The sequence below is a fragment of the Coregonus lavaretus genome (assembly GCF_964263955.1).
Source record: "Coregonus lavaretus genome assembly, chromosome: 20".
NCBI lineage: Eukaryota > Metazoa > Chordata > Actinopteri > Salmoniformes > Salmonidae > Coregonus > Coregonus lavaretus.
This window is the reverse complement of record NC_140007.1, coordinates 26,178,633-26,194,514: the sequence shown is the minus strand read 5'-3', so window position 1 is coordinate 26,194,514 and position 15,882 is coordinate 26,178,633. Positions and strand designations below refer to the sequence as shown.

At 48.4% G+C, this 15,882-nt stretch overlaps 1 protein-coding gene across 1 annotated transcript in view; it reads right to left on the bottom strand.

The window, feature by feature from the left end:
* The window catches only part of ajap1 (adherens junctions associated protein 1), a gene marked incomplete at both ends in the record, with an annotated part of 34,009 nt that overhangs the window by 1,094 nt on the left and 17,033 nt on the right, over positions 1-15,882 (bottom strand). The window contains 2 exons of the mRNA XM_084184522.1: positions 3,611-3,853; positions 4,013-4,100. Coding sequence (XP_084040648.1) covers positions 3,611-3,853; positions 4,013-4,100 — 331 coding nt within the window. The remainder of the gene's footprint in view (positions 1-3,610; positions 3,854-4,012; positions 4,101-15,882) is intronic.

Below are 15,882 nucleotides of genomic sequence, written 5' to 3'. Positions count from 1 at the left end.
TCTGGAACTGCCGTTCTGCTGCCAACAAAGCTGACTTCATCCCAGCCTATGCCAACCTCCAGTCCCTCGACTTCCTGGCGCTGACGGAAACATGGATCACCACTGAAAACACTGCTACTCCTACTGCTCTCTCCTCGTCTGACCATGTGTTCTCGCATACCCCGAGAGCATCTGGTCAGAGGGGTGGTGGTACAGGAATCCTCATCTCTCCCAAGTGGACATTCTCAATTTTTCCCCTAACTCATCTGTCTATCTCCTCATTTGAATTCCATGCTGTCACAGTCACTAGCCCATTTAAGCTTAATATCCTTGTCATCTATCGCCCTCCAGGTTCCCTTGGAGAGTTCATCAATGAGCTTGACGCCTTGATAAGTTCCTTCCCTGAGGATGGCTCACCCCTCACAGTTTTGGGGGATTTCAACCTCCCTATGTCCACATTTGACTCATTTCTCTCTGCCTCCTTCTTTCCACTCCTCTCCTCTTTTGACCTCACCCTCTCACCGTCCCCCCCTACTCACAAGGCAGGCAATACGCTTGACCTCATCTTCACTAGATGCTGCTCCTCTACTAATCTCACTGCAACTCCCCTCCATGTCTCCGACCACTACTTTGTTTCCTTTTCTCTCTCGCTCTCCTCCCACACTACTCACTCTGCCCCTACACAGATGGTAATGCGGCGCCGCAACCTTCGCTCTCTCTCTCCCACTACTCTCTCCTCTTCCATCCTATCATCTCTTCCCTCTGCTCAATCCTTCTCCCTCCAATCTCCTGATTCTGCCTCCTCAACCCTCCTCTCCTCCCTTTCTGCATCCTTTGACTCTCTGTGTCCCCTATCCTCCCGGCCGGCTCGGTCCTCCCCTCCAGCTCCGTGGCTTGATGACTCATTGCGAGCTCACAGAACAGAGCTCCGGGCAGCGGAGCGGAAATGGAAGAAAACTAAACTCCCTGCCGACCTGGCATCTTTTCACTCCCTCCTCTCTACATTTTCTTCATCTGTTTCTGCTGCTAAGGCCACCTTCTACCACTCTAAATTCCAAGCATCTGCCTCTAACCCTAGGAAGCTCTTTGCCACATTTTCCTCCCTCCTGAATCCTCCCCCCCCCCCCCCCCCTCCTCTCTCTCTGTAGATGACTTCGTCAACCACTTTGAAAAGAAGGTTGACGACATCCGATCCTCGTTTGTTAAGTCTAATGACACTGCTGGTCCTGCTCACACTGCCCTACCCTATGCTTTGACTTCTTTCTCCCCTCTCTCTCCAGATAAAATCCTGCGACTTGTGACTGCAGGCCGCCCAACAACCTGCCCGCTTGACCCCATCCCCTCCTCCCTTCTCCAGACCATCTCCGGTGACCTTCTCCCCTACCTCACCTCGCTGATCAACTCATCCTTGACCGCTGGCCATGTCCCTTCCGTCTTCAAGAGAGCGAGAGTTGCTCCCCTTCTCAAAAAACCAACACTCGACCCCACTGATGTCAACAACTACAGACCAGTATCCCTTCTTTCTTTTCTTTCCAAAACTATTGAGCGTGCCGTCTTTAGCCAACTCTCTTGCTATCTCTCTCAGAATGACCTTCTTGATCCAAACCAATCAGGTTTCAGGACTGGTCATTCAACTGAGACTGCTCTTCTCTGTGTCACGGAGACTCTCCGCACTGCTAAAGCTAACTCTCTCTCCTCTGCTCTTGTCCTTCTAGACCTGTCTGCTGCCTTTGATACTGTGAACCATCAGATCCTCCTCTCCACCCTCTCCGAGCTGGGCATCTCCGGCGCGGCTCACTCCTGGATTGCGTCCTACCTGACCGGTCGCTCCTACCAAGTGGCGTGGCGAGAAGCTGTCTCCGCACCACGTGCTCTCACCACTGGTGTCCCCCAGGGCTCAGTTCTAGGCCCTCTCCTTTTCTCCCTATACACCAAGTCACTTGGCTCTGTCATATCCTCACATGGCCTTTCCTATCATTGCTACGCTGACGATACACAACTAATCTTCTCCTTTCCCCCTTCTGATAACCAGGTGGCGAATCGCATCTCTGCATGTCTGGCAGACATATCAGTATGGATGACGGATCACCACCTCAAGCTGAACCCTGGCAAGACGGAGCTGCTCTTCCTCCCGGGGAAGGACTGCCCATTCCATGATCTCGCCATCACGGTTGACAACTCCGCTGTGTCCTCCTCCCAGAGTGCGAAGAGCCTAGGCGTGACCCTGGACAACACCCTGTCGTTCTCCGCCAACATCAAGGCGGTGACCCGCTCCTGCAGGTTCATGCTCTACAACATTCGGAGAGTACGACCCTGCCTTACACAGGAAGCGGCACAGGTCCTAATCCAGGCACTTGTCATCTCCCGTCTGGACTACTGCAACTCGCTGTTGGCTGGCCTCCCTGCCTGTGCCATTAAACCCCTACAACTCATCCAGAATGCCGCAGCCCGTCTGGTGTTCAACCTTCCCAAGTTCTCTCACGTCACCCCCCTCCTCCGCACACTCCACTGGCTTCCAGTTGAAGCTCGCATCCGCTACAAGACCATGGTGCTTGCCTATGGAGCAGTGAGGGGAACGGCACCTCTGTACCTTCAGGCTCTGATCAGTCCCTACACCCAAACGAGGGCATTGCGTTCATCCACCTCTGGCCTGCTGGCTCCCCTTCCTCTGCGGAAGCATAGCTCCCGCTCAGCCCAGTCAAAACTGTTCGCTGCTCTGGCACCCCAATGGTGGAACAAGCTCCCTCACGACGCCAGGACAGCGGAGTCACTCACCACCTTCCGGAGACATTTGAAACCCCACCTCTTTAAGGAATACCTGGGATAGGATAAAGTGTTCCTTCTAACCCCCCCCCAAATTGTAAAGTGGTTATCCCACTGGCTATAGGGTGAACGCACCAATTTGCGAGTCGCTCTGGCTAAGAGCGTCTGCTAAATGACGTTAATGTGCCCTTGAGCAAGGCACTTAACCCTAATTGCTCCTGTAAGTCGCTCTGGATAAGAGCGTCTGCTAAATGACTAAAATGTAAATGTAAAATGTAATGTAAATGAGAGAAACACCTCTCCACTGCTAGAAACACAACCTCCAATCTCTTGAAGCACCTTCAAAAGCAACACGCCAAGACAAAACTCGAAGCGAAAGACCCCCAAGGCCTGACCGCTACTGCTGAAGATGACTGTAGGCCTACCTCATCCAAACAATCAAGGCTTGATTTGAATCATTCTGGAGGACAGGCTGTGAGAGCTAAACAAGCTTGTAGCACAGGAAATGCTGCCCTTATCCGCGGTAGAATCCCCCTCTTTTTTTGTGTCGCTCATTATTAGGCTACTTGTGTTTGTGTATAGGCCTACGTAACGTAACTTTGACATTGCGTGAGGACGCGCAACGTTTTGGGGGGTAACGCAAAAGTAATATAACGAGTGTAATTAATTACTTTTCCCAGGGAGTAATAAGTAATGTGTTGTTGTTTGAAAGAAGTAACGAGTAATTGGTAATATATTACCTTTTTTGAGTAACGACCCCAACACTGCTCATAATAACTAACCCAAAAGTGAGAGGAAAGCACTTACACAAGCAGTGATCAAACTGACCCAGAAACCTAGCGCTGAGAGCGATTTAAAGCTGGCGTACCTATTTCCGTTGTAGGTGGTCTTGTATATAGGGGTCTGCTGGATCATCTCGTCCGTGTAGACGGGCACGGCGGTGCGCACACACTCGTGCGAGCACTGCAGGCTGTCGTTGTAGGCGGTGAAGATGTCCACCTTATTGGGCACGCGGGCAGGGGTGAAGTCGGTCAGGTTCTGACAGCTCTCCTCCTGCTGGTGAATCTTCCGCTGATGGCTACTGTGACGGCCATTCCCCGACTGTACACAGCTACAAAAACACGTACCAAAGACAAGAAACAAACATAAAATCATACCTTGTACCACTGTGGATGAGTGGCTCTGGTAAAAGTTTAATTGCCACTTTCAAAAGCGATGTGTTGTGTGTGTGTGTCAGGAAGTAATTGCAAAGTAAAGGAATCTTTCCTACCAGTTTTTAAGGACAAGTGTAGTTATCAAGGCTGCAATGACCATAATGAGAGACACAGTGATTGTAATAATCTGGTGAACTGCCAGTCCTGCAAAGAAAGGAGGACACAAAACACAAAGAAGCGCTTAGTTATGAAGGGAACTGTTTCAAAGGCCGGTAGTAATTTGCCATGTTACAGAAAACTAGTAACATTTTAAGGATGTTTTTGAATAAGCATATGTGCTCCACATAGCACCAAGGGCAATCTACTCAAGGTCAGAGGAAGATATCTGTGAAGAGATTTACTTAAGGTATTGATGAAAATATCATCATATACACTTCATTATTTAACAGAACTATAAATTATTAAATCAAAGCCAACCACCCACATATTAGATTAGTTATCTGTTTTTGTACAACACTTTTACAACTTCTCCTGAACTGGTGTGACCCTTAAACTCCCTTTGAGTTTCTTAACACTTCCCTGATTCCCTATTAGTGAATTCAAAGCACTAATACTTTTCACTTGTCAAAACTTAATCTCAAAGTCTTTACCTCAAAATAACCTATAGTTCAGATCAAATACAAATATACATGTTATCCATGCCTAAGCTGTTTTTGATGAACCCAGACAGTTTTTAAGTTCATATTTTGTGTTAGCTATGTTCCAACAGCCTCTGGCTTGCATTAGCCTCATTGGACCAAAATGAATGGAAACCAATGGGCCATGTTACATTTTGTTTTCCTCACCACAAATGTAAAGATAATGTTTTGAATAATGAAGTCTGTATACGTGTCAAAATTCCTCAAGCTGGGCATTTGACGTTAGTTCCTACTTTACAGGAGGCCTGTTTGAAATGCCTACTTGAACATGTGAACTTTCAAGTGCCTTAATAACAAACTCGTATGTGATCTGTAAATATAAATAACACATTTCAATTATGACCCTAGTTTAGCCTAGGAGAAAGCACTGAGCTATATAAGGCGAAATACAGGATCCTTCCATGATTGGCTGATATAATTGAGGGGCTGGACATGCCGATTAGTCTGTCATGTTACAGGCTTCTGTCTATAACAAAATGGGGGCTTCCCTGGTCAGTATATACAGTAGATCATATTTTTTACAGCATTTAAAAAATATATATAGTCATGCAAAAGTGTTGCTACTGCTCTCAACAACATTGCTGGCATACTTAGCTGGTGCTATCGACAAAGCTCAGTGGGAGAAAGTTGTAAGAGACTACTTTCTGGAGCAGGGTTTCCCAAACTCGGTCCTGGGGCCCCCACTGGGTGCACGATTTGGGTTTTGCCCTAGCACTGATTAAAATCATCAAAGCTTGATGATGAGTGGGTTATTTGAATCAGCTGTGTAGTGCTAGGACAAACATCAAAACGTGCACCCATGGGGGCCCCCAGGACTGAGTTTTGGAAACCCTGTTCTGGAGGACAAAACTTTTTGTAAAAAATACAATAAGCCTAGGATCCTGTAACAGCCACATTATCAATTAATGTGTACCAAGGCGCTAATAAGAACAAACAAAAACATTTGCACATTTCTACAGGGCATATTACATGGTTCACAGTGGTGCCCCCTCTCTGCTTATTGGGACACAAACCTCCATCCCTGAGTCTCTATCCACCAATCGCAGCCTTGCTTTTGCATAATGCCGAAAAACAGATGCTGACTTCCAGATGTTTCGCTGGTTCGAATCATACTTAAACCCTGGAGAAACCTGCAAGGTGCTGATCCATCCGTTTTGGAGGAATGTGGTCATCTACAGACACAAATGCAGAGCATGTCAGCACCACGGATTTCTCTCAATGGCAGACATACAGTATGATGAGGTGGTGGGGGGTTGGGAAGGGGGGACGATGACAATTCACCAGCAGTGAGTGGGCCACACGCAGCAGAACGCCAAGTTCTTCATGATGAAAACGTCCTTGCGGGCCCACACATCCAAACCCTCATCAGCCAGCTGATTGTCTGCTGATCCAGGCCAGTTTGTCTTCGGGATAGCTCAAAAGGAGCTGCCACTCAGTCATTGTAAAACGATGGTGCCAGCGCTCACAGTGACTGCTAGCTCCCTTATTGTGCATATACAGTGGGGAGAACAAGTATTTGATACACTGCCGATTTTGCAGGTTTTCCTACTTACAAAGCATGTAGAGGTCTGTAATTTTTATCATAGGTACACTTCAACTGTGAGAGACGGAATCTAAAACAAAAATCCAGAAAATCACATTGCATGATTTTTAAGTAATTAATTTGCATTTTATTGCATGACATAAGTATTTGATCCATCAGAAAAGCAGAACTTAATATTTGGTACAGAAACCTTTGTTTGCAATTACAGAGATCATACGTTTCCTGTAGGTCATGACCAGGTTTGCACACACTGCAGCAGGGATTTTGGCCCACTCCTCCATACAGACCTTCTCCAGATCCTTCAGGTTTCGGGGCTGTCGCTGGGCAATACGGACTTTCAGCTCCCTCCAAAGATGTTCTATTGGGTTCAGGTCTGGAGACTGGCTAGGCCACTCCAGGACCTTGAGATGCTTCTTACGGAGCCACTCCTTAGTTGCCCTGGCTGTGTGTTTCGGGTCGTTGTCATGCTTGAAGAGCCAGCCACGACCCATCTTCAATGCTCTTACTGAGGGAAGGAGGTTGTTGGCCAAGATCTCGCGATACATGGCCCCATCCATCCTCCCCTCAACACGGTGCAGTCGTCCTGTCCTCTTTGCAGAAAAGCATCCCCAAAGAATGATGTTTCCACCTCCATGCTTCACGGTTGGGATGGTGTTCTTGGGGTTGTACTCATCCTTCTTCTTCCTCCAAACACGGCGAGTGGAGTTTAGACCAAAAAGCTCTATTTTTGTCTCATCAGACCACATGACCTTCTCCCATTCCTCCTCTGGATCATCCAGATGGTAATTGGCAAACTTCAGACGGGCCTGGACATGCGCTGGCTTGAGCAGGGGGACCTTGCGTGCGCTGCAGGATTTTAATCCATGACGGCGTAGTGTGTTACTAATGGTTTTCTTTGAGACTGTGGTCCCAGCTCTCTTCAGGTCATTGACCAGGTCCTGCCGTGTAGTTCTGGGCTGATCCCTCACCTTCCTCATGATCATTGATGCCCCACGAGGTGAGATCTTGCATGGAGCCCCAGACCGAGGGTGATTGACCGTCATCTTGAACGTCTTCCATTTTCTAATAATTGCGCCAACAGTTGTTGCCTTCTCACCAAGCTGCTTGCCTATTGTCCTATAGCCCATCCCAGCCTTGTGCAGGTCTACAATTTGATCCCTGATGTCCTTACACAGCTCTCTGGTCTTGGCCATTGTGGAGAGGTTGGAGTCTGTTTGATTGAGTGTGTGGACAGGTGTCTTTTATACAGGTAACGAGTTCAAACAGGTGCAGTTAATAGAGGTAATGAGTGGAGAACAGGAGGGCTTCTTAAAGAAAAACTAACAGGTCTGTTAGAGCCGGAATTCTTACTGGTTGGTAGGTGATCAAATACTTATGTCATGCAATAAAATGCAAATTAATTACTTAAAAATCATACAATGTGATTTTCTGGATTTTTGTTTTAGATTCCATCTCTCACAGTTGAAGTGTACCTATGATAAAAATTACAGACCTCTACATGCTTTGTAAGTAGGAAAACCTGCAAAATCGGCAGTGTATCAAATACTTGTTCTCCCCACTGTATATTCCCTTGGATAACGAACTGCTGTAGGCAGGGCACAAAGCAGCCAGGTCAACCTTGGATTAATGATTTCTCTGGCTGTCTCAGGAATGTCTCCCTTCCTTCGCCGCAATCAGTCCCTCTGCAGCAAAGACACATTAACTTATCTGGCAGTCATTTGCATTTTTCGCTCTTGCTCGCTCCCCTCCCTCCCTGGCTGACATCAAGGCTGAAGTTGAAAGTGTGGAGTAATAAATTAACACCTGTCCAACTTCATGGATAATAGAGCTTGCCCTTGACCTTGATCGATAGTCCACGTCTCCATGGAGATTTGTTTCGTTTTGCATTTGTGTCGCCATGAAAGGCTTCTCTGGCAGAGATTTCCAGCTTAAACCAAATTCATTTCAAATCAAATCAAATGTTATTGGCCACATGCGCCGAATACAACAGGTGCAGACATTACAGTGAAATGCTTACTTACAGCCCTTAACCAACAGTGCATTTATTTTTAATAAAAAAAGTCAAATAAAACAACAACAAAAAAAGTGTTGAGAAAAAAAGAGCAGAAGTAAAATAAAATAACAGTAGGGAGGCTATATATACAGGGGGGTACCGGTGCAGAGTCAATGTGCGGGGGCACCGGCTAGTTGAGGTAGTTGAAGTAATATGTACATGTGGTTAGAGTTAAAGTGACTATGCATAAATCATTAACAGAGTAGCAGCAGCGTAAAAAGATGGGGTGGGGGGTGTGGGTGGGGGGCAGTGCAAATAGTCAGAGTAGCCATGATTAGCTGTTCAGGAGTCTTATGGCTTGGGGGTAGCTGTTGAGAAGTCTTTTGGACCTAGACTTGGCACTCCGGTACCGCTTGCCGTGTGGTAGCAGAGAGAACAGTCTATGACTAGGGTGGCTGGAGTCTTTGACAATTTTGAGGCCCTTCCTCTGACACCGCCTGGTATAGAGGTCCTGGATGGCAGGAAGCTTAGCCCCAGTGATGTACTGGGCCGTACGAGCTACCCTCTGTAGTGCCTTGCGGTCGGAGGCCAAGCAGTTGCAATACTAGGCGGTGATGCAACCAGTCAGGATGCTCTCGATGGTGCAGCTGTAGAATTTCTTGAGGATCTGAGGACCCATGCCAAATCTTTTCAGTCTCCTGAGGGGGAATAGGCTTTGTCGTGCCCTCTTTACGACTGTCTTGGTGTGTTTGGACCACGATAGTTTGTTGGTGATGTGGACACCAAGGAACTTGAAGCTCTTAACCTGTTCCACTACAGCCCCGTCGATGAGAATGGGGGTGTGCTCAGTCCTCCTTTTTTTCCTGTAGTCCACAATCATCTCCTTTGTCTTGGTCACGTTGAGGGAGAGGTTGTTATCCTGGCACCACACGGACAGGTCTCTGACCTCCTCCCTATAGGCTTTCTCATCGTTGTCGGTGATCAGGCCTACCACTGTTGTGTCGTCGGCAAACTTAATGATGATGTTGGAGTCGTGCCTGGCCATGCAGTCATGGGTGAACAGGGAGTACAGGAGGGGACTGAACACGCACCCCTGAGGGACCCCTGTGTTGAGGATCAGTGTGGCAGATGTGTTGTTACCTACCCTTACCACCTGGGGGCAGCCCGTCAGGAAGTCCAGGATCCAGTTTCAGAGGGAGGTGTTTAGGCCCAGGATCCTTAGCTTAGTGATGAGCTTTGAGAGCACTATGGTGTTGAATGCTGAGCTGTTGTCAATGAATAGCATTCTCACGTAGGTGTTCCTCTTGTCCAGGTGGGAAAGGGCAGTGTGGAGTGCAATAGAGATTGCATCATCAGTAGATCTGTTGGGGCGGTATGCACATTGGAGTGGGTCTAGGGTTTCTGGGATAATGGTGTTGATGTGAGCCATGACCAGCCTTTCAAAGCACTTCATGGCTACAGACGTCAGTGCTACGGGTCGGTAGTCATTTAGGCAGGTTATCTTAGTGTCCTTGGGCACGGGGACTATGGTGGTCTGCTTGAAACATGTTGGTATTACAGACTCAGTCAGGGACATGTTGAAAATGTCAGTGAAGACACTTGCCAGTTGGTCAGCACATGCTCGGAGTGCACGTCCTGGTAATCCGTCTGGCCCTGCGGCCTTGTGAATGTTGACCTGCTTAAAAGTCTTACTCACATTGGCTATGGAGAGCGTGATCACATAGTCATCCGGAACAGCTGGTGCTCTCATGCATGCTTCAGTGTTGCTTGCCTCGAAGCGAGCATAGAAGTGGTTTAGCTCGTCTGGAAGTCTTGTGTCACTGGGCAGCTCGCGGCTGTGCTTCCCTTTGTAGTCTGTAATAGTTTTCAAGCCCTGCCACATCCGACGAGCGCCAGAGCTCGTCATGTAGCTTAGCATCTGCGTCATCTGACCACTTTTTTATTTACCGAGTCACTGGTGCTTCCTGCTTTAGTTTTTGCTTATAAGCAGGAATCAGGGGGATAGAGTTATGGTCAGATTTGCCAAATGGAGGGCAAGGGAGAGCTTTGTATGCGTCTCTGTGTGTGGAGTAAAGGTGGTCTAGAGTTTTTTTTCCTCTGGTTGCACATTTAACATGCTGGTAGAAATTAGGTAGAACGGATTTAAGTTTCCCTGCATTAAAGTCCTAGGAGCGCTGCCTCTGGATGAGCGTTTTCCTGTTGACTTATGGCCTTATACAGCTCATTCAGTGCAATCTTAATGCCAGCATTGGTTTGTGGTGGTAAATAGACAGCTATGAAAAATATAGATGAAAACTCTCTTGGTAAATAGTGTGGTCTACAGCTTATAAATAAAAATAAAAGATACTCTACCTCAGGCGAGCAAAACCTCGAGACTTCCTTAGTATTTGATGTTGTGCACCAGCTGTTGTTTACAAACATACACAGACTGCCACCCCTTGTCTTACCGGAGTCAGCCGTTCTATCCTGCCGATGTAGCGTATAGCCCGCTAGCTGTATGTTGTCCATGTCGTCGTTCAGCCACGACTTGGTGAAACATAAGATATTACAGTTTTTAATGCCCCGTTGGTAGGATAACCGTAATCTTAGGTCATCCCATTCATTCTCAAATGATTGAAGATTGGCTAATAGGATTGATGGGAGAGGCAGTTTACTCGCTCGCAGTCGGATCCTTACAAGGCACCCCGACCTACGTCCACGATATCTCCGTCTCTTCCTCATGCGAATGACGGGGATTTGGGCCTTGTCGGGTGTCTGTAGGATATCCTTCGCGGCCACATCGTTGAAGAAAAAATCTTCGTCCAATACGAGGTGAGTAATCGTTGTCCTGATATCCAGAAGCTCTTTTTGGTTATAAGAGACGATGGCAGAAACATTATGTACAAAATAAATTACAAATAACGCGGAAAAACACACATAATAGTACAATTGGTTAGAGGGCTGTAAAATCAGGCTGAAGCCCTAGCCATACAAATACAGTCTTAGGTCTCATTATAACCTAATTTTATGGCAGTGCATTAACAAGTAAAGATAATGTCAGATAATGATTCCACTGACACAACCGGAAGACGGTCCAGACGATTCTCTATCCCTGTCCAGAACTGCCAGTTTAAGGGAGAAATATTTGGCCCTGCTAGCTCAAACTCATTGTGCTCTGGCAGTGAGGCTGAAAAATCACCTTTGGCAGTCACCTTGCTTTAGAGGTGCTGGGTTAGGTTTTGTTTGGAAGAATCAGTGCCAGACAAAGAGATGGGGAGTGAGAATGGGAAAGAGAGAGAATAAGAGAGGGATAGAAAGAGCTACTGTGTCAGCAGGGTTTGAGCCACACCAAGGCTCCCGGAGAGAAATAAATTAGGTTTTCACCTTCACGGTCTTGACAGTTTGATAAACATGCCATTGACAAGCATGGCGTTTTAAGAAAATCTCACTATCTGCCTTTATTAAAAGACTACCTAGTCCGGCCCAGTAGGGGAACAATAAACTATTTACATCTGCTTGTTGATATTATATTCTATCAAACACATTCACCTTAACATACGTATATACAGTACCTATGTGCATGCACATCCAGTTAATTAAATAGTAGTGGATACAAGCCTGTGGAAAACCCCCACAGCCAGTTGATAAAAATCTAGCAGCACTATAGCTCTTAACCGGCAACAAAAAATTAAACATACTGTCAACCTCGATAACGAGACGGAACACTGACATCGAGCTGAAAACGCTCACCTGTTAAGTCAATGGTACCAGAAGCAAACAGTGCATTTAGTAAAGAAGCCATCCACTTTTGAACCAGAAACTGTGTTCTCCCCAATAAATGGACATTGGCTTGACTTCCCATCCCAGGGGACCCTTGACCTTCGCTCAATTTCATAGCCTGGCTATTTGAATTGCTTGTGGGCATCGATTTTAAACTGTTATTAGACCATTTGTGCGGGGACTGCCTTCGAGCGGTTTTGTTCTCCCAAAATTGCCTCAATAACAAAGGCATAACCAGCCATTGCCGAGCAAAGGAGAAATATGTGGAACTCAACTGTCCAAAGTTATGTGAAGCTATAAGGCAGTCATTCTAAATGGCCATTTAGCATTAAGGCCTAATGCCGCCGTACAGCCTACGTCCGCTAGCAGCATTAAAGCTCATGGAAAATGTGTGAACAGTGCTCATTTGTGAACGGAGACATTGTGGAGAGCAAGCCAGCCCTCCCTTCCTCCCACCCATTGCAAATGTACGGAATCTGTCCCTCATTTATAATGCATTAAACTTCCTGGAGAGTGTGAGGGTTGACATGCAGTGAGACTTAACCCCCCTGTCCCCTCCGCTCTCCCCCGTGGCCACTCTCCAATCCATCCTCCCAAACGTGGTACCTGAGCGGGGAGGGAAGGGAGGGATGGGGCAGGGGAAACCTCCTGTCGAAGCCTGCTGATGGCTCACAATTGCCAATTAACGCTGATGTCAAAGTGTCAATCTGGCCTGATTTCCACTGAGTCACCGAGCAATCTAAAACACTTACAGAAGAAGAGAGGGAGAGAGAGAGAGAGAGAGAGAGAGAGAGAGAGAGAGAGAGAGAGAGAGAGAGAGAGAGAGAGAGAGAGAGAGAGAGAGAGAGAGAGAGAGAGAGAGAGAGAGACAGAGAGAGAGAGAGACAGTAGAACGAGAGAGAGGAGAGAGAGCGCGACATCAGAGCCAATTATTCCACACACCTTTTCTCCCAATGTCAAAGGCAGCACTGCATAATTCAATCACTCTAGATAGCAAACTTTGACAGTCGAGGAGAGGAGATTTGGTCGGACTCTTGCTCAAGTTCCGCTGATTTTATTACTTACCAGGAAATGCAGTTGTCATGCATGCCTGTACTTCATTTGGGGACAGTTAGCTATGAAATACTTATTTTAGTGTTTTAAGAGCCACTGAACAAAAAACGAGATTTCAGTTTTGGAGGTGTGTTTCCTGACCGATTCCGCGTTGTTTGTCCCCCATGTGTCATGAGCCTCTCACTCCACCGGGTTACCACCTTAATTTTCTTCCACTCTGCTCACCACTCTCTCTACTCAGCCTAACTAGCTCCACCTGTCCCTGCTCTGCTCTGCTCTAATTACTCTGCCAGCTGCGCTGCATTACCCACTACCTCTCCCAGTATTTTAGGCCCTGTCTTTCAGCTCTCCGGTGTCAGATCGTCTGCAAAGCTCACACCCGGAACCTGTTTGCTCGCGCTTCTGGCTCACCCTGGTTTTGTGACCCCGGACCTGCCTGAATTTTTGGATACTCTTCTGCCCCAGGAGATCCAGACCTGCTTCTGCCATTACGACTCCTGACTACTCTTCAATCCCGGTAACTCTGACCAGCCTTCTGCCTTGCTACTACGTATTTTGGATTTCCCTTGAACTGTACTGCTGCCTTGTTTCATTCCGCCCTGTTGTGTCTGTGTCTCCCCCCCCCAGGACTTCTGGACCACCCACCACCGGCTTCATAGGACGCATCGCTGCCACTGGGGGGGGCACAGACCCAGCACATTGGACGGGATCCCTATTACCCCTGGAGCCTTCATTCACTCCCTACTTCCCTTTTCCCTTAAGTTTTAATAAACTTTCTGGTGTGACGCAATTGTGGTCCTCTGGTCGTCTGTCTGAACCGTGACAGTACGATCTGACCATTATGGACTCAGCGCACACTTTCCCCGACATGGAAACCGATGAGCATGAGCAGCAGTTCCAGCAGCAGCAACAACAACTCGCCATGATCATTCAACTCCTCACCAACCTTACCCCAGCCAGTCTGCCCACCAGCCCTGCCCCCGAGTTACCTGCCCCGGTCATTGCAGCCGCTGCTCCGGAACCCAAGATTGGAAACCCCGAGCGGTTCAACGGCGATTCAACCCAGGTCCGGCCATTCCTGACTAGCTGCCGACTTCAGTTCTCCTTGCAGCCAAGGACCTTCGCCACGGAGGGGGCTAAAGTTGGGTATGCCATCACTCACCTGACGGGCCGAGCTCGACTCTGGGGAACAGCAGAGTTCGAACGTCAAACCCCCGCATGTGCAACCTTCGACCTGTTTGCTGAGGAGATGCTGAAGGTGTTTGACCTGGATTCCCCAACCGCAGAGGCGTCTCGTGAACTGTTCAGTATTCGACAAGGCAGACGTACAGTCGCAGACCATTCCATCGACTTCCGAACCCTGGCTAGACGAAGTTCTTGGAACACACCATCGTTGGTGGACGCGTTCTTCCATAGTTTGGCTGACTATATCAAGGACGAGTTGGTCTCCCATGAACTGCCTTCCACTCTTGATGAAGCCATCGCACTGACTGTCAGGATCGACAGAAGGATACAGACCCGTCGTCGTGAGAGGGGGCGCCAAGGTCCACCTACTACCGGCATTCGGAGAGATCCGACTGGGCTCCTGTCATCTACTGCCACTCACCCAGGTCAGCTTGATCAGTCTGAGCCTATGGAGATTGGGCGAGCCTCTCTCACTCCTGCAGAGCGCCAGCGCCGCTTCACCTCAAACCTCTGCCTCTATTGTGGAGGTGATGGACATCGTGTGGTAACCTGCCCTTTAAAGGGTCGAAGCTCACCGGGCATAGGGGGAGTCCGGTTGAGTTCAATGACCATCCAGTCCTCCGACCGCAAACCCCTGCTGCAAGTTCACCTCCGCCTCTCTGACTCAACTCACACCCTGGCTGCTCTGGTGGATTCTGGCGCCGAAGCCAACATAATGGACATCAAGCTGGCACGCCAACTGGGACTGGAGAACCTCCGTTTGACACCTCCTATTCCTGCCCGGGCACTGGACGGACACTTACTCGGATCGGTCACTCATGTCACGGCCCCGGTCTCGATGGGTCTGTCCGGAAACCATCAAGAAACTATCCAGTTTCACCTGCTCCCCTCTCCAGGCCAACCCCTCATCCTGGGTTACCCATGGCTCCGCCGGCACAACCCTCAGCTCGACTGGGTGACCGGGGTGATCAGGGAGTGGGGAGAGGACTGCCACCGAACCTGCCTGCTTGCTGCCGCACTACCCCCTCGGCCAGTACCTACTAACTCCGCTCCTGACCTCTCCAATGTCCCAGAATGCTACCATGGTCTCAGAGAGGTGTTTAACAAAGCAAGAGCCACATCTCTGCCCCCTCACCGACCGTACGACTGTGCCATCGACCTCCTCCCTGGAACAGCCCCTCCTAAGGGTCGTCTTTATTCGTTGTCTGCTCCTGAAAGAAAGTCCATGGAGGACTACATCAATGGCTCTCTGTCCGCAGGATTAATCCGTTCATCTTCATCTCCTGCTGGTGCTGGCTTCTTCTTTGTGGGGAAGAAGGACGGATCTCTTCGCCCCTGCATCGACTACAGGGGACTCAACGACATCACAGTGAAAAACCGTTACCCTCTGCCTCTGCTCACCTCTGCTTTTGAGTTGCTCCAGGGAGCCACTGTTTTTACCAAGTTGGATCTCAGAAACGCTTACCACCTAGTGCGGATCCGGGAGGGAGATGAATGGAAAACCGCATTCAATACACCAACAGGCCACTACGAGTATCTGGTTATGCCTTTTGGCCTCACCAATGCTCCTGCTGTGTTCCAGGCTCTAGTGAATGATGTACTGCGGGACATGTTAAACAAGTTTGTCTTCGTTTACCTGGATGACATCTTAATCTACTCCAGAAACCTGTCTGAACACACCCGCCATGTCCAGCAAGTCCTTCATCGTCTTCTGGAGAATTCCCTCTACGCCAAGGCAGAGAAATGTGAGTTTCA